We start from the raw sequence: 21,779 nt of genomic DNA, 5'->3' as shown, positions 1-21,779 counted from the left end.
CACATACTCTAATTACTTTAGTTAGGCTGCTCATTTTATTCTGTGGTGTATAGCACGTGCTGCCATAGTGAGTAATTTTAGTGTGGGGCTTAATTTCTTTGCAAGGCATGAACTGAAGCTGGCTCCAGAGCGGAAGATTCTGTAACCGTTCTAGCCGTATCTTACATTATTCATTTTTCAGGGTTTTGTTTTTAATATTCTAAATATTATACTATCATTTAAAGGTCTGTTAGCATGTTTATGGTGTCCTCCAGAGTCTGTTGAGTACTGCTGGTCGATACGTCAGTCTGTACTCGCATGTGCACTGTGTTCAGCGCTGTCCTTGCACTTGCTCACGTCTACAGACACAATTGTAGGGACAGAAAAACGGGGCCTTTTATCTGCACTTTGCCAGAATCAAAGTCCCTTTGGTAGTATCAGGTGAGAGAGAGAGATTGGTGAGATAACACTTGAAATCAGTCAGCATTTTGAAACTTGTCCATCTTACCTCTCTGACACAACAAAGTAGTTTGAATTGTGATTTGAAACTTGGTTATTGCCTTAAAAATGCCATGAAGTTGCATATCTGAATATATAGTTCACAAATAGTACAGAGAGTTATTTTTTTTAGCAATTCCACGTTTAATTTGTTTTGTTGATTTTCATTTCAGCTTGAGAAGGCGTTATCAAAAAAGCTGGAAGATTTTGAAGGTATAAGTCATGTTCAGTGTAACATATCACTCATTTATGCAGAATTACATCAACAGTGGCTGAGTTTTATTTTTATTTCGTCGTTACAGGTGAAATATCGAGCTATCAAGATGAAATAGAGATTGAATTAGAAAATAGTAGACCAAAAGCAAAAGGAGTATTTGCAAATCTCACTAAAGATGGTAAGTCTATATCATGTTGATACTATTAAATAATAATGGGTTCAGATCCAGTCTTATATGTATGAACTTCATTGTAATAACTGTGATCATGTATATGCTTGTATTATAAAAGATCTGTATTTACATGTTGGGGTTTTCTCTGCCTTAGGATACATGCTATCTGTTAGTCATTACAAATATCAGCGTGCAAAATAACCCAAGTTGTTCATTAGAATTACCGTTCATTAATGATTTTGGTTGTTTTTCCTTTCTGGTACAGTATGTTTGGTGCTCCTACCTGAGAATGTTTCCTTTCAGCATCAAAAATGTAGTGGACCAGAACTTAGGCCCTTCTGTCCCTGAACCCCCTAGCTGATGTATTGATGTGGAAGGCCTTTGTGCAGGTTGAATTGGCTATTTTTTATTCGTAATTATGCTGGTAAGTAGTTGGCTGCTGTCACAAAACCCTGCCGTATTTTGATAACACAATGAATCTATTTTAAATGATGACTGTATTCACAAAAATATGTTTTAATAGGAAAGATAATGAATTTAAAGAGCATCTGGAAACTGTACATTCGTGTATTGTAAATAGTGTATATTTCTTCTACAGATTTTCTCTAAAGGTTTTTATTCTTTAAGTGAGTGCCTATTTATTTAGTTTCTGTAACAGATGGTGTGCAATGATTTGTTGTTTTTTTTTCCCTGTTCAGATTCTATAGAAGATAATACCTCTAGCATATTTGGAGAGGAGGAGGCAGAAGATGAGGAACTGGAAGCAGCTGCTAATCACTTAAATAAGGACTTTTATAATGAACTTCTTGAGAAGGATAGATTAAAAACAAATGAAGACGGAGAATGCAAAAATGGAAGTGAAGCTCCTGTAAGACCACCCGCACTGGAATCCTTGCTCGGCCCACTCCCCACTGCAGCTAGTCTTGGCATAACAGAGTCCATAAAAGAGTGCATAGCTGCTAAGGACCGAGAGCCTGGTGAGTAAGAGAGCGATTCAGTAAATATCCGAGAGTGGTAATGTTGGACACGTGCAGCTAGTTGTGGTTTTGCTGTGTAATTTTCATGTATCTTGATGGTTATTGTGACAGCAAGTCTGTGAAGCCCTGTAACAGAGAGATGCAGGAGTCATGAGACTGGATGAGAGCAGCAGTCTGAGTCATTGACATTGGTCATGGACATGAGCTCCTCAGGAAAACCTGGAGAGCCTAACATTTTTCTGAAGCTTGAGAATGAGTATCTCTCAGGCAAGTAGGTTTGCAGTCATATGATAACTGATGGGCATATATGGAGCCGTGCAGACTCAATTATGAAATTGGAGGAAGCAAATTCTTATAAATATAACTGGAAATTACAACCCGAGTATGAAGATTTTAGATCAAGGCATGCTTTCTCAAGAGACGTTTTATGGAGTCAGACATGATGCAGTCTGTCTCTCTGACTGAGAATTTTCTGTTGTTTGCAAATGACACATATTTAAAATGTTTGAAAGAGAAAATAGCTGGTTGTATGTTTTTTCCTTGATACAGATTTTGGTGTATATTTTGTTTGTTATATTCCACTTTTCTTAAAATATGCAGATCTATCTGTAATACATAGCTCTGCATAGAATAGTAAGAGTGGGACTGATCAACTGAAGAATCCAATTTTGCCAGAGCTGTAAGGCAGACAATACTGCAAACAGCCAGTTATTCAGGCAGGTTTGTTTGCTTTTTCTTATGTGTGCTTGAGCTTTATGGTGATGGCATTTTTTAAAATTTCTTCTGCATCTTAATGAAACTGAGAACTGAACATATTTAAAGGGCATTTTATTATTTTTTTATGATAGTTAATTTTACCATCATAAAATATACCCGTTCAAATTATTTTTGTCAGCTGTCTTGGGGATCGATGCACCAGAACATTTTGATCTCCAAACTGTTCTGATGCTAATTTGTGTTTAATAGCACCTACTTTTAATGGTGTAATCCCTGTCTCAGCAGATGAACGGAATGCATTCAGGTTCCTATTATGTTAGTATCTGCATCCCAGAAATGTACCTGGATGATTGCATGTTTATATTTTGTGCAAACTAAATCATACAGAAACAGTTGACCAGTTTTGTTTTTGTTTTTTAATTATGATTAAGAAAATGGATGGCTCACGGCTTGTCTTTATCCAGGAAATCAGTGATTCATATCTAAGAGAGGTCAGTAATGGCTAGAAGCTGTTGTTGTCTGGCTAGCCAATGACCTGTAAAAATGAGTTCCCAGTGATGGATGTTTCTCAGCTGGCATCATTATTGACCATTTTAATGGACGGGCTGAGGACTAAGAGAGATGACACTAAGCTAGTATAGCCAGATACGTTCCTCTGAGTTGGGCTTCAGGCAGGTGGGCAGGGGAATGCATGACTGCTCATGCTGTGCCTTGTCCACATTTTGCTGCCTTTCTTTTTTTTTTTTTTTTTTTTTCCAAAAGTGGAGAACTTACCAAATTAACTGAATGTTCAAAACCAAATAGGTTTCAGTGTATTTGTTCTCTCTGAACACATCTGAAAAATAATTGCAGGCATTTGAACAGGTACATATTTTTTTCGTATGCTGTGAAGGTGGTTGCTGAATTATTGATTTGGTTGTGTGTTGATTGTAGATCCTGCCCAAAACGTTTGGTTTTTTTTTTTTTTTTTTTCCTTCAGTGGCTCTGATCATTCTAAACATTTAAAAGTTTCTTGTTAAATAAGATTAGCTTTGGCTATGTCTGTGCTGCTAGGCAGACGCACTGCAATGCGATTCCCTACCTCTGAGCCCTTGCTACATTATAATGGCTTGGTGCAGCTGCAAAAAGGTGCAAGTGTGCATCATCCCTCTGAGGTCCTGGTTTCCTCTGGGAAGTCATCTGGGTTCTTGAACAGTAGCGGAGCCTCAATGCGTTTTGGAAGATCGGGCAACAGGGGCAGGCTGGGAGGTACACCTGGGTGGCAGATGGCATGTGGCCAGAGTGTGTCCCTGTGCAGCAGCTTGAGGCAATGTTGACATAGCCTGTGTTGATGATCTCTGTGTTCTGCACATCAAATGGATAAATTAATTGTCTGAAACTTTGAATAATATATACAGAATGTTCATAAACAAATATAATTAGTGAAGGGAAAGGGAGCCAGAAGGATATGCTCAGCGTTCACATCTGACTTTACTGCAAAGTCGAGCTGAATTGTCAGCAGGTATTCCCAGTTGAATTGTTACATCCTAACTACCTAGTACATGTGTTATATACACATAGACTAATCCTTCTCCATTTTACAATGTGATTTTTGATGGCTTGTTCCTATATAGAATAAAGAAAACTTCTTTAAAGATGCCTCCTATAGCTCATTTGTGCATCAAAGCTCTGAATCCTGCTGAAAAACAAGTATAGACGTTTCTGTCACTGCAGGCAAGGGTGTCTTGAATTCTGCCCCATAGTCCCAGTAAATCAAAGATTTAGCCAACTGGTATAGCTGAGAAAATTAGACAATTTCCAGGCCCTACTTTATGTATGAAAAAGAAGCAGCACTTTTCAAAGCTAAATATAGTTTGAAAGCACTTTCTCGGAGTTTAATTTGAGATGGCTGAATTACAGATCATCTCTGGAAGTAGGTAGTTGTTACCCATGGAGGGGATGCTAGTGGGGAGGAAGAAAAGATTATAAGATTCTTACATCTATTCTACGTATATGGATTTAGTTCAAAATCAATCTGGATTTGTTCTATGAATTTGAGTGTAATTTGAGTATGTGAATGGCCATAAGTTTATAAGTGTTTCATGTTCCAACCCCTAAGTCCATTGGAAAAGGGAGAGAGTCATCATAACATTGCACCTTCAAGGTGAAATTTTTGCCATTTGTCACAGTTATGTAAATCAAGAAACAGGAACCTTTCCCTCTCCTTGGTCCCTCCCTCGACACCGGGTCATCTTGCACTATGCAGAGCATCTAGGGTAGGTTGGACTAGAAACCTTCATCAGGATGATCTTATTTCTCCTGTTGGGCTCCACGTGTTATCGATGGATGGGGGCATTAAGTCCGGCCAGTGCAGTGGCTGGAAACAGCATGCGTGTTACTAGATGGTGAGGATTCACCAAAAACTTCATAAGGACGTAGAGTGTTTGGGCAGGCAGCTGTTAAATGGGAACTCTGATAGCAGGTCAGTACGTCCAATTTTTAGCCTCCTTAAATGCAGGGTATCTTCTCTACTCTCTGTAATGATCTCTCTTCCTCAGAAAAAGTCTCCTATAGGAATCTTCTACAAAGTCTTTTTTATTTGGCTTTTGCATGTGGTAATTCAGTTTATAATTGCCCAAGTCAGCTGCTTTGGGAAATCTTCTACCTTTGTGCTACAGTGGCTGCCGCAACAGCAAAGATTTCTGCTTTCACAAACTGCTTACGCAGATAAGACTTCGGTGCAGAGCCTAAGTATTACAGGATATTTAGTATATTTTTGCTCCACTTACAATTTATATTTGAGCAGTGTGAGAGTGTCTATGTGAATTTTTTATGGAAAGCATAGTATTTTAGCAAATTTGCATTACAAAGAGAGCATGTAAGGTATTGGGTTAATGAGACTGAGGCAGTAAAATGCTTGGAATAAACACTACATTTGACTAGTTTTCCTACAAAGTATTCTAATTTGGAGAGATATTTAAGCTGAAATCTGTTTGAGTCTTTGCAAACTCCTGCCTTCTTATTCTTCATAATAAAAGGGCTTTATTGTGGGAACACTGCTTCAGAGATGGAGATCAGGTAGATCAGTCTGCCGTTTTCCTGGTAGCGCAGCATCCCTGCATCCTCTCCACTGGGATATATGTTCATCCTGATCTTGAAGTTCCTAAAAACGAGGCCCCATTCCTTCTAGGAGACTGTCAATACCAGGGACTCTGTTCTCAAGAAATATTCTTCTATATAAAATTTCCCTTTTGTAATTTATTTTTATGTCCTTTTGTACCACTTTGAGTAATTTATCATCTTGCTTGGTGTTTCTGTGCTTCTGATGTCTGCAGACCCTTTCCCTGCCCTCCTGTGTCACATTGCCAGGCTGTACAAAGTCTGGGTCATCTCTTCTTGAGTCAAGTCACAAACTTAGTTCTGATCAGAGTTAAAACTGAGGAAGGTCTAATAATAACAGAGATAAAGGTAAAATGCAAGGTGTTGACTTTATACAATTTACCTTTGGTAATCTAGGTAGTATTTCAGAGTTGGTTCAGTTTTTGTTTTGGGCAATAGTTTCAAATAGTGTATGCGAAGTGGATGGTGACATGCTACTGCACGTCCTCATAAAGTGGCTTTTATAGGACGAAATCACTTTGCGTGTACCATCTTGCACTGGTTGGGCGCCCAGCTAACTGCACGCAGTACTAATTCAGCAAAGAAGACGTGAGAGAGGTTTTGTGCTTACTCTTGTTTGTAATTAATAGTTTGCTCATTTATTATCCCTTGTATTTCTGCCTCTGTTTCTGCTGTCGGCATGATCTGATGTGGGCTGAGGTCAGAAGATATTTCCATTGATTTCAGTGGGTGTTAAAGACCCCACGCAGGCAGCTTGCATTGATCGAATACTTGTCATCCCTGCTGCTAGCAGTTTTCAACTTACCTGAGGACTATGTGAAAAGTGGCTAGAGATGAAGTTGTGTGAGACACGGGGGTCTGATCACCGGCCACCACTGCTAAAAGGGTGTTTTTTTTCCTCTGGCTTTCACCCCACGTGGCTGGCGGGGTGGCTCATGGCTGCCCTGTTGCTTGCCATCGCTTGTTAATAAATCCGATCATGTTGACTCCTGCTGCGGGTTGGTTTCTTCTTCTTTATCTTCCTGTCTCTCTCAGATTTCGTCTGAGTGCATCAGTGCCACCCGTTTGAAAATATATGAACGTATATGTGTATATAAAAGTGTATAAAAAGATATAATCAGTAATTAGGGAGAACATTATGAAGCCCTATTAAATCATAATTACCATATACATGAGAAATGAAGCTGCTGAGCTGAGCCCTAATTATGTTATATATGCAGAGTACACTTGGTCATCAGTGTAAGCATGCGTGTCCCCATCCTAATCACTCTTCTTGGTCTGACTTTAATGGTGCAGTTGCTTTTGTGGTTTTAAGCACCACCTGTGGAAAGACCTGCTAGGTACCAGCTTCTTCATGTGATACCACCAGAGCATTTTGAGGATTTCATCTTCTCTGTGTGCTATTTGCTCACAGGAAAATATTTTCTGTCACAGGACTAGCTCTTTACCAATTTTGAGAACTAAGTGATAAAAACCTTGATACAAGCTAATCTTTCTAATCTAGCCACTATATTCCTATATTTGGCAGCCTTGATAGGCTGTATCTCTGATTGAGCCTTCATTATGTTGTTAATGAGATGTGAAGAGCTTGCTGCAGCCAGCATGGTAATAGGAGACCACCAGCTGCTTTGCATGCAGGTTTTTAGTACCTGAAGTCTTTGGTAGGAATTACAGATGACATGATTTTCTTATTTAACTATGTTTGTCACTCACACATGAATATTGTGTGTGCATGTGTTACTCTAAAAATCTGTGTACGCATTTTTTCGGGCAGGATCTTTGCATTTCAGTAAAGGACAGGAATGCTGTGAGTATGTTCCACATTCATGCTGTGAGTTACTAGAAAGGTTAAGGGAAGAAAACTAAGCATGTAGCTTGGCTAAAAGACTACTAAGGAGGAAACGATCTCCAAACAAACGTGGAGAGGAGGTGTGGAGAAACCTGCAGTTTGTTACAGACATCGGAGAGAGAAATTTGAGGGAAATCATAAGCTGAAGCCTGTGTATATGTTGTTAGAGGCAATTATGGGTAGATTTGTTAGGAATTTTCTAAAGGATTTGTTTATCAAAACAGAAACCCTCTATAGGAAAGTTCTTGTCATTTTTGTCAGAAGCCTTGGTCAAGGAGCACTGTCCTTGAATAATCAGTGCTGTAGTCAGTAGAGGGTATCAGAGGAGAAAGTTCGGGTCCTTGCAGACCAGTGACTTGACCCACACTTGGTGATGTCCCAAGTGAAGGCCCTCAACCATTCAGCTGTTGTTGGCTAACACAACCTTGTTGTCCTGTTATCACAACTATCCCATTCTCTCTGCTTTTCTTCTCTCTCTCATTCTTTGTTTCATAAAATTCTGTTGTGGAATGGAAAATGTTTTAAAATCTTGAAAGCTTTTCCAAGTTTGTTTGTTTGGTTGGTTTGTTGTGTTTTTTTCTGTGTCTTGCATCACTCCTGCATCATCCCAACTGCACAATGGACAACAGGCAACATGTCTTTTCTGTCTCCTGAATTTTTCTGATAAAAGCATGACAGAAAATCAGTTTTATTCTCAATTTGCATAAAGTAAAAGCTTTGTATTGCTTTGTGATGAGAAGGTAACCTGCTCATCCTCCCTCGCTAGGGGAAAAAAAGGCAAAAGCTGCTTTATCCTCTGTTGCTTTTTGAGGCAGCTGCTGGCTGGAGGCCCTTTGGAGGAGGGGGCAGCAGTAGCTGTTTCTGCAGTGGTTGCTCAGAGCAGCTCGGCTGGGAGAAGAGTTTGAATGTGCCAAGTAGGAGCTCTGGTATGTCATTCTGAGTTTTGATATTTGATAGATGTGTGCTGTTACATCAATCCTACTTTTTAACGGAGTAAAGTGAAACAACCAGAGCATGCTTTTTATGCGTTGTTTTCCTGTGCATTGAGGGGGAAGTCCAGGTTTGCCATCATCTGCTCTATCTACTTTACGGGCTAGTTTTAAAGAGATGAAGATGTCCAGAGACAGAGAGAAGAGCAAGCAGGGAGAAGGGGAGGAACTTGGCTGGGGCTTTGGAAATGATCCTTTTCCCATGCATAAATAGCGAAATTACAAAAACAGTTGTTCCCTGAGTACTAAAAGAGAGTTGTGCTTTGTGGTCGACTCAGGTGCCTGAGAAGTTTTAAGATGTAATCTAAGATTTTTCCTGCTGTTGGGGCTTTTCTGTAGGTTTCTCTCCTGTTTGCACTCACTGGTATCTAAAAAGCTGCTAGGTTTCAGTGTGGGCTTTCAGCGACAGGATACTTTCAGGGACATTCATAGTTGCTCCCTTCTTTCCAGCTGCCAATTCTCATAGCACCTATGGAAACAGCCTTGTTTGGGATCGCCGCCCCTCTCTCAAATCTTTGTTGAAATGGGTTACGGATTAAAACAAAGTTGGGAGGATGACGACAGACACGTATAGGCACACACTCGGCTGAAAATCTGAGTGACTCCCTGCTGGTATGCTAGTTATATGGTATTTCCTTTTCCATGGCTGCCAAAATCTGAGCCTATTAATGATCCCAGTTATTTAGTTAGGTGGTCTATTTTCAGAAGAAACGGACGTTCCTGCCCTACCTTTCTGCCAAGAAAGGAAGAAAAATCTTTCACCAAAAAACTTGGTGAAAACTGAAATTGTCCATTAGAGAGTTCTGGAAAGTGCAATGTGTGGAGACTGCAGAGAGGATATTAAATTCATGTAGAAAGCTAACTGCTTGGGAGAATGTTATTTGAGCAATTCATCATGGTATCTGAAATGTCAGGAGCACAGGCCTAGGTTCAGTTCAGGGAGGCTTCATGGTCTCAGTTGTTATTGAGAATAAAGACTTATTAACCTAGGTCAGGAAGCCACGGGACTTGCCCTTGGAAGACGGCAATGCAGTGCCGACAGATTTGCAAGGCTTAGCTACTTTGAGTTTAATACGATGGACAAAATACCATGTGCATTGCTGTGGTGGATCCTGAGCATTTTGCATTTGTCCTACATTTTCTGAAAAAGCTGAAATAATCCTCCATTTAGTGTTTAATTTTCTTTAAACGGATTCAACTGTTCAAGGTGGTATCTGCAAACTGAAAATCCACTGAAATGAGCAATGTAAATGGCATATCATTTCTTTAATATTTGAATATTTTTATGTAGCAGTTCAAGAAATTTTGCTTTTGTTTGGTAGCTTTGAGTTTAGTTTGCAAAATTAGTTCCTATATCCTTTTAAGGATTAACTTGGTCAAACCCCTGTGTATTTCAGCTGTTTTGTTTGTTATTCTGAAATCCACAGGACTGTTGTGATAGTCAAGTTAAACGTGTATATGTGTATATGAGTTTGTTGGACTGCAGACTTGCACAGATGACCCTTGTAATTATGGATTTTCCGATAAGACTCTATAGGTAGTTGATAAATACAGTCCTGAGTTTAGCCTTATGTGGTAGTAGTTGGACACTTTTGGTTTGCTGAAATACTTCTGTAGACTAAAATGGGTCTTTTATTCAATAGAAGACTGTTACTAGTGTTGACACTGTTGGCAATTAAAAATAATTTGTTTTTCAATATTACTTAAAGATAGGTTCATTTATTAGATCTTTTTCTTGTATGACAATGAGATAATTGCTATTTATTTTTTATTCTGTAAGCAATTATAATCAAAGCAGTCAAAAATAGACTCTGCGCTGACCTAGAATCAGAGTGACCTGTCAACATGAGGCTACTGTAGTCTTCAGCTTTTCAATTTAAATTTTGTTTTCATATGTACTTACTGGAATGCATTCAGCAGGGCTGAAATAATTGCTTTCAGAAATTTCTGTGTTCATTAATTACAGTGATGCAAAGCAGTAGAAAGTGACATCTAAAACCAGCTTTAGGTTGGTTATTAATAACAAAAACTGTGATCTTCTGTTTTTGGATTGTGCGGGCTGTGTGGGACCGTATTGGGTCAGAACGTCCATGCTGGCTGGAGGAGCACATCATGCTGGTAGCTGCATTGAGTGAGTTAGCTGCAGCTGAGAAGGGCTCTGATTCTCCTGATTTTTTGCAACTAACTTTTGCTGAAAGAAAGCAGAAAATACGTTTGTTCACTTTCTAAGTTAGCATTTTTTTCTGTCCTTTTGATGTTTAACTGAGTTATGTAACTTTTACTCAAAGGTAAGGCTCTGAATACGAACGTAAACGTGTATAGCTGTTTTCTGTGATGAAAGACTTAGACATTTACAACTGTATAGCAGAAATAAGAGAATGAGGATGAAATAAGGGAGAGTGAGCAGTGCTGTTAAATAGTACCAGGTAGAAAGTTCAGAAACAATGCTCTTGAGATAGGTATAAGCTCATATGCCAGATGTAAACAGCTGTACAGTGGGTAGAAGGATACCTCTTAAATGCAATATTTGATTTAGTTACGGTGGGGAAGCTACCATGTGTTCACAGATGGTAAGGAAGTAAAACAGTTCTCTGTGGCCAAATTGTAACGCTTACATAGGAACAAGGCGAATGATTGATTTTGGAAGTAATGCTCAATGTTCTTTGCTGTTAAAGGGGAAAAAAATGCAAATCTCATTACCATAGAAGTCAGGTATTGAAATGCGGCAATATCCTTGTCAACATGAGACTGTGTCACCAACGTCTGTATTGTATTTTTTTGTCAGTATTTTTCACTGAATGAAACATATTTAAATGAGAAATTGCTTTTCTATAAAGTTTATTTTTACACCTTATTTTCAAGTCAGACTTTATTGCATTTCATAGAAGTGTTGCTTTCCCTGCCTCCATAATAAGTGTCCCACAACTCAGTAATTGCAGTTGTGTTAAGTTCTGCCCAAAGAGCAAAAACAAAATTCTTTTCTATGCTGTACTGATTGAATTTGGTCCCTGATTTTAACAGAGCAGCTGTGACCAGACGTGATGTTCTGGGTACAGTTGATTGAGGTTAAGAAGGGTCTGTTTTACCTACTCATCACTTCTCCCTCAGATCTGCTGGCCTAAGTGTGTATGTATGTGGTTGCCCCCCTAACCTGGTTCTATCCAAAACGTCACAAGTTCGCGCACACATTTTTAATAGCAAACTTTTCAGCACGGTGTCGTTTTGGCAGGACCAGATTAGGGAATGGCACCTTGTCGGGTACAACGGCAGGTCTGAGGGAGGCAATGCCAGCAGCAGGGAAGGGGCACGAGGCTGAGTCGCTGCAGGCAGAAACCTGCTCGCCCTGTGCAGCTGGGGTTGGAGGAGCCCTTTGGACCATGTCCTTTCAGAGGAGAAGCTGAGCTCTCTGTGTAACTGCTGGGTCACAAGAGCTGAGCGCTGTTGCACAGGAGGTGTTTCTGAGCACCTCCTCTTGGTGTTTGAATTGTATTCCTCCCATATCAGTGCACTGCACTTGAAGTTCCCAAAAGCCAGATTGCCATTTTTTTCTGTTCCCTTTGTTTCATGGGCCTGTTCTGATAAAATCTCAGGTGTAGGCTCCTCTTTGTAATTTCAAGATTAAGTCCAGGAAAAGGTACATTCTCTGCCTTAGTGACAGCTGCTTTGAGTCATACAAAGGTTAGTTGTTGGTTCAGACTGATCAGATGCTCTCCAGTCTCATGCAGGCAATCTGCTCCCCAGGCTAACGTGCATGGTGAGCCTGGGAGGATGCACCCTTGCAGGGATATGGTGAGTAGGGATATGGTGGGGGTAGCAGAGTGAATAAGGGCAGTGAGCAGTGGGTTGATGCCTCATACTTCTGCTCTCTTTTTCTGTAGACCTGCTAGGGCTGTTGCCCACATCTCCACTAGATTCAAGGTTGCCCATCTTCTGGGCAATGGCTTGAGTGGGAACATGTATTTTGGGGGCTGAGAGCAGCATTTGTGCTTGCACTGAGGTGTCAGTGCAAAAAAGGTTTTATGGCCCGTGGTGTATGGGAGTGGGTAATTTTAGATATGCTGTTGCCCAGCATTTTTGTATATGCAGAGGCTTTGTGCACGGAGCAAGGTTGGTACTCAAAGTTCAGCTCTAGAGATCCAGGATGTAGAAATCAGTGAGTGATGAGGAAGCTTGGTATAACAAGGTGGAAAGGAGATTGGAAAAGGTATGCTTTGATTGATTGAAAAAGGTATGAATTCTCCTGAAAACCAGTGTTCTTTTTAATTTAAAGTTTATTGCTTTAACTAGACTTTCAGAACGCTTGCACGAAACCTTCTTGCCTTTGAAAGCTTGATACAGGCTCTTGAAGTATTTTGACTGAAACAAAAAATTTAATATTGAGGCATTTGGAACATGGAACATTTTTTGCAGACAAGTAATTTAAACAGGTACTAATATGAAATGGTATTGTACTTGAAAGGATACAATCCATGTACACAAGCAGGGTAGAATATCACTGGGAGCAATAAAAATCCAGGAATTCTTCATATGGCTTTCATTGCAAACAAATTTTATGGTATGGCCTGTGAAGCAATTGAAATGCAGAAAGCTGGCACATCACTAGATTGATAATTCCTCATGCTAGCTACAACTTATTCTCTGTACAGATGTCCCCAATTCTTTCTATCATGTTAAAGCTTCTTGTCTCTTTCCATTTCATGCCTGCCTCAAATGTAGCGTTTTTTGAAATTATTCCTCCACTTTCTTGTATATCTCCTTAAAAGTTTACATCTGATGAAATCTAGCTGCAGTTTTTTATCATAGGGTTTACCCTTAAACTCTTAACAAGCTCATTTTTAAGAACAGTCCCTCCTTGAGAGAGCACTTGGCTGATATATCAATAATTATGTAGTAATAAAGCAACTGTGTAAAAATGGCACCTACTTACTGAACAGATTGGTTTGCAGAGCCAATGGCAAAGATGAATGTTTATTACGTTTTACTACTTTTGGTTCTGCAGATGCAATACAGCTATTTTCTTTCTGGCGTAAGCATCATGAGAACTAATTTCCAATTGTGGAATGTTTATGATAATAAGGACGTATAACTAGCAAGAGCCCAGATTGACTTTCAAATACCAGCTTGAGTTTGCAATGCTGGCAATTTAGACAAAATAAACAAAGAAAAAATTTTATTTTATTTCTTTGCTTAACCAATTTTTTAAACAATCACTGGGACCGAAGAGACATGGAACCCTGCAGTGTCATGTAGTTACTCTTTAGAATATGATACAAATTAAATGCTACTAAAACCAAACTGTATTAATTTTTGGCTCCCGAAAATTTGGCAGGCTTTCTCGTTCTCCTTGCTGAGTCCAACGATTCCTGCTTTTAAATTTACTACAATATGGAGAAAAATGCAGTGTCTAAAAATAATGAAAGCCTAACATTGTTGTTCTTATTTTCTTTCTTTTTTTTTTTAAAAAAAAAATGCCAGTATAATTAATGCTGTGATTTAGATAACTAGGAATTGTTCAAATCTGTCCTCTTCTTTTGGGCAAAATGGGAAATACTTAAGTCTGTAACTTTTTATATGGACCATAGCTGTGCAGTCACGTCGGCCATTGAAGCCTTGGCATTCTGGTTGACATTGGTGTTGGTGCAGTGGTGAAAACATCTTTACACAGTGCTTGAGAGACACCTTGAGAATTGGACCCTTGCGAAGAGGGATGTTCGGATCGCTGCCTTTGTAGCCTCAGACAGGGCCTGGTGGCTCCGGGTGCTGGGTGATGCTCATGGGTGTGGATGCAGGATGTGCCTGCAGCCTTGGCACAGCTGTCCTGGCTACCTGTCAAGCTGTGTCTTAGCTGTAAGTGCTTACATATTGACTTATAAAGCTCCTCTGAGTGAAGGCCAGAAACCTCTCCAAGTCACAGATTGCTTCTTTTTCACTGCCAGAAATAATCACGTGATTTGGCCTTTCTTGAGCCTGACGTGGTGCAGTTGGTCCCTCTCCCGAGAGGTCCTCCATGGGGTAGCTCCTGCTTCCCTCTGCTCCTGGGACGGTCGAGGCGGTTGCAGCATGGAGGTCCATGCTGCCTGAGGGACGGCGGCGTTCACTCATGTCCACCCACGTCCACCAGCGGGGAGGAGCTGTTCTACAGACTTGTTGGCTGCCACCTCCCTTAAAGTCTTTGTGGCAGCTTCTAGCTATGTCAGCAAACGCTTTGAACCCAGATTATTCATTTTAATTGGCAGTCATTGACAGTAATGTTTCTTCACTTGGATTTATTTTAGCATTTAAAGATTTTTATGTTGATTTTGATGGCATGAAGGAAATTGCATGGGAATTTTAGTCTGGACTTTATTATTCTCTGCCATATCTAGCTAGTAAGATTCACACTCTTATTCTTTCAGGAGACAGGTTTTTGTCTGTGCATCTTGCTCACTCTTTCCTCATCTGTGCCTTCTGTCAGCCCATTTTCCTGTGCTTATTTTACTGCACGGTTAATGATGCTTAATCCTCCTGTGGAAGAAGTTTGCCTAGTTAAAGCTAGCATACAGAGCAGTCTGTCTTATCCTTATCTAAAGAAATAAAATACAGATAAGCAGCTGTTCCATAGAAGAGGACCCTAGGTCTGAATTTGAAAAGAGGCTCTGGTGGCTTTGGTTTCATTTAGTAATAAAGGAGCAGTAAAATGTTAGCTGAATCTTATTTTCTGAACATAAGCTTGTTTGGTTAGTTTAAAATAAACTTTCATGATTTCTAATAAATCAATATTGCATTTAATGCCAAATGCTTTTAAATGAATTGGTACAGGGAAAGGGCTTCTCCATCTCTGACTGGGCTATGAACACATGGCCCTATTTCTGAGGATTGTGTCCACGATGCAGGATGTTATCGTGAACTTGCATTAAACGTCTTGGGAGAGCATCATTACCCAGTTAAATAAAGGAAACCAGCTTTGGTATTATGCCATATGCTGTAAAATAAAAGGGCTGCATGGCACAAAAAGCTATGAATTCCCTCACTTTATGTGAGACTGGGTTGTGATTTGTGATGTTCGTCCTGCCTCTGCAATCCCAGTGTTATGCAGAGGCCTAAATATGTTTAAGTAAAGAATGAATTAATTTAATGGACTGCAAGACCTTATCTTTTCTAGTATTCTCTTTCTAACCTGTTATCAATCTATCTAGTTTTTGAGACTTACTAAGATTTTTCTAACCTGACCACTTCACCTGTTTCTAAGTATTTAATCAACATTTAAACAGTTTCTTTTGTGTGCATATAACCCTGTGAAGGGTGGCAGGTTGGTGAAAAACTGTAAAGTTAGCAATACAGAACGTAGCTAAAATGACATACTAAATATATTCCTATTACTGTATAAACTTTATATACAACAGTCGCATGTTAAGATCAGTCAGCATGACGGGTTATACAACCATACGGCTGGCCTTTCTGGTAGCCATTAGCTCGAAAGGCGGGCTTTGGAACTGGCTCTGTTATTTATGAGCGAATCATGCTGCCGAGCTTTGCCGGGAAAAGGTTGCTTTCTTAGCTCTGCAGAAACCGTGGAATGCAGAGCCGCTCTCTGCCGTTCCTGGAGAATATGAAGAACTTCTCCACAACTTTCTTCTTTGGAAAGCTGCGGTATCAGAGGCCGTAGCCACGCTGTGATGCTGCATCTCGAGCATATGGAGTACGCACGCTAATTATGCTGTGCTTATTTCATTCTATCCAAATGCCAAGGCCTTGGGGCCTCAGAGCTGCTGCAGGCAAAATATTAAAATCCTTCACCACTGTCTACTGCACATCTGGGAAAATGCTCACTGAAATCCCTAAAACGTCTGCGGAGAGGAGGAGGGAGCAAATGCACATCCTTTGGAGCAGTTTGGTAGAGTGTGGTGTCTGCGACAGGATTTTGTTGTGATGTGATCAGACGAACCAAGGAGAACCTGCCATGCTCCGTTACCACCAAAGCCTGGGCCTGCCTTGACAGTGCTCATCCCTTGGGCTGCAGAGGTCCTTATATGCATCTGCATAGCTGCCTGAATGGACACAAAGGTGTCCTCATCCCTGGGATGAGGCTCTGTGAGATAGATGGAGAAGCACTTTACCACCTACCTGTTTCTGAGTCATTGGGCCTGATCAGAGGCAAAAAGACCTCACTTCGTCTAACATAAAGCAGCACAGCCTCTGTGATTTTTATTAAAAAACGTGGTCTGTGCTGGCTGCAGCCGTGTGTTGCGTAGCAGAGTAATGCTCTTTACATGCATCTCCAGTTGTGCAGCTGCTGCCTTTGAAGGACTTCAAACCTGCATCTCTTCCTTCCAGGTTTGTCTACCTAAATGGAGGTTCCGATCGCTAAACCACAGAGTCAGGATCCTGCTGTGTGACCTGTCTCTACCCCATGTCTCTGATATTCCTGGCTGCAAAAAAGACTGCCCGGTAGTTGTTCTGAATCCAGCCGACGTCCATGGCAGAGACACTTCCCTTTGGGGCTGGTTTCCACATAACAGCTTCATTTACAAAGCTCTTGCTTTTTGTAAGGGAGCTTCTGCTTTTGCCTGACATTCTATAGAATAAATAAATAATAATAATAATAGACTTCTCTTGGCCTTCCCCATCTGTAATTCACTGCTTGTTATTTTCATTAGCAACAAATGAGGGGAGAAGCTGAGTAACAAAATGAGAAATTTCTTACCTGGTAATTTTCTTGCAGTTAACAGCTTCTCTCACCATCCAGCCTGCCTGGATAGCGTGGTAAATGACCAGAATACAAATTGATTTTTTCCCTCTGAATGAAGACTGAAATATATAATTTAATACACTATATTAGGTTGTTGTCTTAATGCTAATAATTGCCTGCTGAAGCATTTCTGTAATCTGCAGGGCTTCTGGTGGCCTGTTTGGAGCTTACTCTCCAATTGACCATAGCCCAGCCCTGAAACCTTGAAGAGGTGTAGATGTTACCCCACTGTTACTGTGAGAAGATGAAGTTTATTAGAAGAAAATTATCGCTGGAAAGTTTAGCTTGTTCTTCTTTCTCACTTGCCTGTGTTAGTTATTTTGCTAGGTGGATTTTAACCTGGAGGAGTTTGATGGTGCAGATCACTGTAACTGACTGCACAAAAGCAAAGGAGAAGATAGTGTGGTGGGGGCATGAGAGGAGCAGGGCAGAAGGAGGACTGCTTCTTCGGCAGGAAAACTGGCATGTGCCAGTTCATGTGATAAAGTGTATGTCAATCTGTGGCCTTTAGATGTCTAAAGCTGGCCTGTGTGAATGTCCCTGGAGGTATGGGATTTTTGGGTAAGAGTGCAAGGATAAGTATAGTAACACTGACATGGTGAGAGATGTGTCAGAGTAAGGCTGGGCTTTGTTTTGCACTTCATCATGAGAGTTCAACTATTCGTATTTTTCTTCAAGGAGACTTGCCATCATCTGAGCCAACCTGGGGCCATCATCTGAGCCAGCCTTGAATTTTCAGTGAAGTCCTAAGAAAAGAAGTTAACTGATTCGGAATTCTAATCAGCTAAAGTCAACCTCTAAAATGTTGTGTTTTGAGTCTCTTGCATCTCACTAACTTAAGACCTGTGTGTATATGTGAGTGCATACATTTAATTTTTTCCCAGTAGAATAGAGATTGATTCATATTTTTTTTTTTAAAAAAAAGATGATAATAATCCAAACAAAATTCCAGGATTTGCTTTTAAGTTCTCTGCACTGCAGAGCTCCCCATCTCATTTTGTTTGGGGCAGGGAGGACAGTAGACTGCAGGTACAGATTTGGTTCTAAAGAAGACATATGTCCTTCTGCTGAGGGGGGTGACTGCTGGCCAGGTCAGGATTCAGGGGTAACTAAGTGCACTTAGTACCCACAGCGAGATCTGGCTGCTTAACCTGCTAGCTGCAGTTGCAGAAATGGTGTTTCAACACTTAAACGTAAAACCAGCTGTTCCCTGTACAGCTGGCTCCTGTGTAAAGTGCTTGCTGTTTTACATAGTGATCTGGCAGCACAGAAAAAGTGACTTGGAGGCAGTTTTCCTTTGCTGTCTGCTCTCCAGAGCTTATTACAGCCATAGCCCTCTGCATGAGCTACAGCAGCACTTTACGCTTGCAGAGTTTGAAGAGGGGAGCTGATTAAGATGCTGGTCAGTTCTTCTCCCTGGCCTTTCCCTTTATATAAACTGTTACTGTTGGATACCCCTGCAGAGATCTGAAAAAATGCAGAAAATACGGGCCAGAAGGCACCAAAAGAAGGAAGGCTGGGGGAGGGAGAAGAGGGAAGAGATGCCAAGAACAACATAAAATCCAGTGGAGGAAAATCCGGTAGGGAATTGGTGACTTTTTTCCAAATCAGATGGAAAAGAGCAATAAGTAGGAGAAAACCTCTGCCTGTATAGTCTTCATTTTAAAAACATCTCGACTTTTCAGTTCATAACTGCAAAGACAAGAGGGTATGAAGGTGTGGAAGAATGCTTAGGTCCTAGAGTGAACCTGGCTTCACGTTGCGCGTTTCACAGGAGAGCTGCGTATCGTTGCTGTAATTGCTGGGTGCAGAAATCACAAGCTGAAGAAGACTTGTGTCTTTGTACCAGAGCTTGTACCGTTCCAGCGCCTTGGAGCTGAAGAATGTCATCTGTGATAGCTAATTAGTACGTTTCTGGGTGAACATTTGTCAGACTGGTCGTTGGTCATTATTGGCTTCATCAGCAAAAAATAGCTTTTGTCGTATGGTTGAGAGCAGTCATCTAAGCACTTAAGACGTGATCATGGCGGCAAGAATTGTGATCTTAAAAAAGAGTAACATCAAGCAGGTTGCATAAGGTATTCTCTTTCTTCCACAATTTTCAAAAGGTGTTGAAGGGACACAAACATGAAAGAAGAAAAACATCTGCCACTAGTTTTGAGACAATATCAAGATGTTCTTCAGTTGAAAAGCTTAACTTTCAGCTGTATTTATTTTGGGAGGCTGAAAGGATTTTTTTACTAAGGGCTTTTTATTTTACTATGTAGTTCAATAAGCATGAGCTTACCTTTTCTGAAGAAAAAGGTCTTCAGGATCAGAAGGGTATTGTTTATTGCTGGATTGTTTTCTCTCTACCTGCTTTAAAATATATGCATCTAGGGAGATTTTTGGAAAGAATGGACTAATTAACTCTTTCTATAATTAGTTAGTGTCCAAGCTAATAAATTTCTATGTCTACTAGACTAGTGGCCTAACCTTTGACTGCATGGAAAATGTATATCTGTAGTTTGGTTAGGTGCTTCGTGGACTGTGAGACAAAACAATAGAATTTTTATTTTCAATGTTGGATGTACTACCAGAAAAGCAGCTTTTTTTCCTGTTTGAAATTTAATTTATAAAAAAGTGTGCTCAGTAAATAATGACAAGTTTCGCAGTCACAATAACAGTCAGAGAAGACTGAGTATTGGAAAAGTGCTTCTCATAATTCATTGTAGGACCTTATGTATATCATTAAGCACATCCATCTAAAATTCTGTTCTTGTGATGGGATATTTTTTTGGTGACCACAGTATGAAAGTGGCTAATGTAATGAGGCCATCAGATGTCAATCAGCTGCTGCAGAAAAAATGTAACACCTAGAGTATGGATTTCAGCGTGAAGAAATAGAGCTGCAGCCACGTAATAAGGACCTGTTGGTGAAGCGGTGCTTGCTTTACATGTTCGGGGACGTGAGGTGAGTCTGACAACTGCAAAGCAGCTGGCGGCTTAGCCCGTTCGTGCTCCTGGGTGCCCTCCGAGGAGCTCCCGTTTGCAGCAAACAGGAGCGGGGAAATGCTAATGCGCTTGTACGTCCCGGGTCGTGAAAAGACTGAACCTTGCGCAGCCACCCTCTCACGCTTGCAAGAGTGCAAAGGTATGTGGAATTTGTTTCAGTAGATGAGGCTTTTTCCCTTTTTGCCCTTCATTTGCCCCTTTCAGGCTTTGCCTCCACGCTCCTTTCAGTCCCTACGTCAGAAGCTGCCCACTGGGTATTTTGGAGTGCGAACACTAGCTGTCCTTGTGCTCGTGGGAAGCGTGGCGCCAGACAGCGCCGCGTCCTGCCATCTCCAGTCAGCAGGAATGAACGTTTCTGGGAAGAAGGGGCCTCACTGTTCGTGGTGTGGTGTGTTTGCTTTCTCTTAAGAAGCTAGGAGGCTGGAAACTTGGCTTCAGCTGGAGAGGACCCCTTAACCTTGCCTTGGCAGAAGGAAATAATAATGTGACAGACTTCATTTATCTTTATGCTGTGTGCATGGCCTCGTGTGCTCCGTAGTCATTTAGACCTAAATTCTGATGTCGAATTGGCACTATGAATGAGTAGACTGTAATTTTCAAGGTGGATTCAGGTAGGATAAAAAAATAAACATCTTCACTTAATAGGAGAATGCAATTCATGTATTTTTGTGGCACATATTGTCTCATTAAGTGTGATTAATTTTACTCCATCCTTACGCTTTGCTTTTCGTTTGTGGCTGATTTTTATGCTCACAGCACATGATGACATTGTCAAAGATGACTAGGGGAAATCTGAGCCTTTGGCAGCCACGGACAGAATGCTTTGGGATTTGGAGCATGCAGGGGTGGACTGGAACTGTGGAAAGAGGCATCTTATCTGGACTTCTCATGTAGGGTAATAAGCAGTGAAATTGCCAACAGTGAAAATTGCCAAGATAACCTTCCAGCCTGCTCGAAAGACTCCTAGGCCAATATTAATCTAAAGCAGCAGCATAGCCTGCTCATAGAGACCCCTGCACTCGGCACACACCTTGACTTGACGTGGCTTATTTGTACACAGACCTGCCATCAATCCTTTTACGCCACACTTCATGCCATGCTGCTGCTACTGCTGCTTTCTCACATCCATTTCTCTTCCACACCTGATTGCTACACCACTTTGTCTAGCGTGTGCTGTTTCCGCTCTCCTCCCTGTTACTCAAGCTTAATGACTGTTCTCTTCACTCACCCTAGTAAATCAGTTTTCTTCCCCCTCCGGATGGGTTCTTGTCCTCTCTGATCAACTAATCAATTATATTCTAGTGGAGTTGTTCATTTTATTTTTACTGGAAGCTGCTGCCTTCTGGGGGAGCTCCTCGGAGCTCCAAGAGTGGCACCAACACCTCTCATCAGCGGTAGCTGCAAAAGCACTTCTGCCCTGTGGGGTTCCTCCGATGCTGTCTGCAGGATGTTTCAGTGGCTCCTGTTGTTTTTATTCCCTCCCTGGAGAGCAATAACGAATCCAACCGTTTCTGCTGCCTGTGCTCAAGGGTCAGATATTTTTTTGCGTTTTTGTTAATG

The 21,779-nt window shown here is 40.9% G+C and overlaps 1 protein-coding gene across 5 annotated transcripts in view; it reads left to right on the top strand.

The window, feature by feature from the left end:
* BRF1 (BRF1 RNA polymerase III transcription initiation factor subunit) overlaps positions 1-21,779 on the top strand; it is a 170,811-nt gene that overhangs the window by 97,767 nt on the left and 51,265 nt on the right. For all 5 annotated transcript variants that reach the window (XM_062577185.1, XM_062577184.1, XM_062577188.1 and 2 more), the window contains 3 exons: positions 651-690; positions 780-872; positions 1,565-1,843. In XM_062577185.1, the coding sequence (XP_062433169.1) occupies positions 651-690; positions 780-872; positions 1,565-1,843 (412 nt within the window). The remainder of the gene's footprint in view (positions 1-650; positions 691-779; positions 873-1,564; positions 1,844-21,779) is intronic.

The sequence above is a fragment of the Rhea pennata genome, chromosome 5 (genome assembly GCF_028389875.1).
Source record: "Rhea pennata isolate bPtePen1 chromosome 5, bPtePen1.pri, whole genome shotgun sequence".
NCBI classification, from domain to species: Eukaryota; Metazoa; Chordata; class Aves; order Rheiformes; family Rheidae; genus Rhea; species Rhea pennata.
This window is presented reverse-complemented; position numbering and strand designations above follow the sequence as displayed.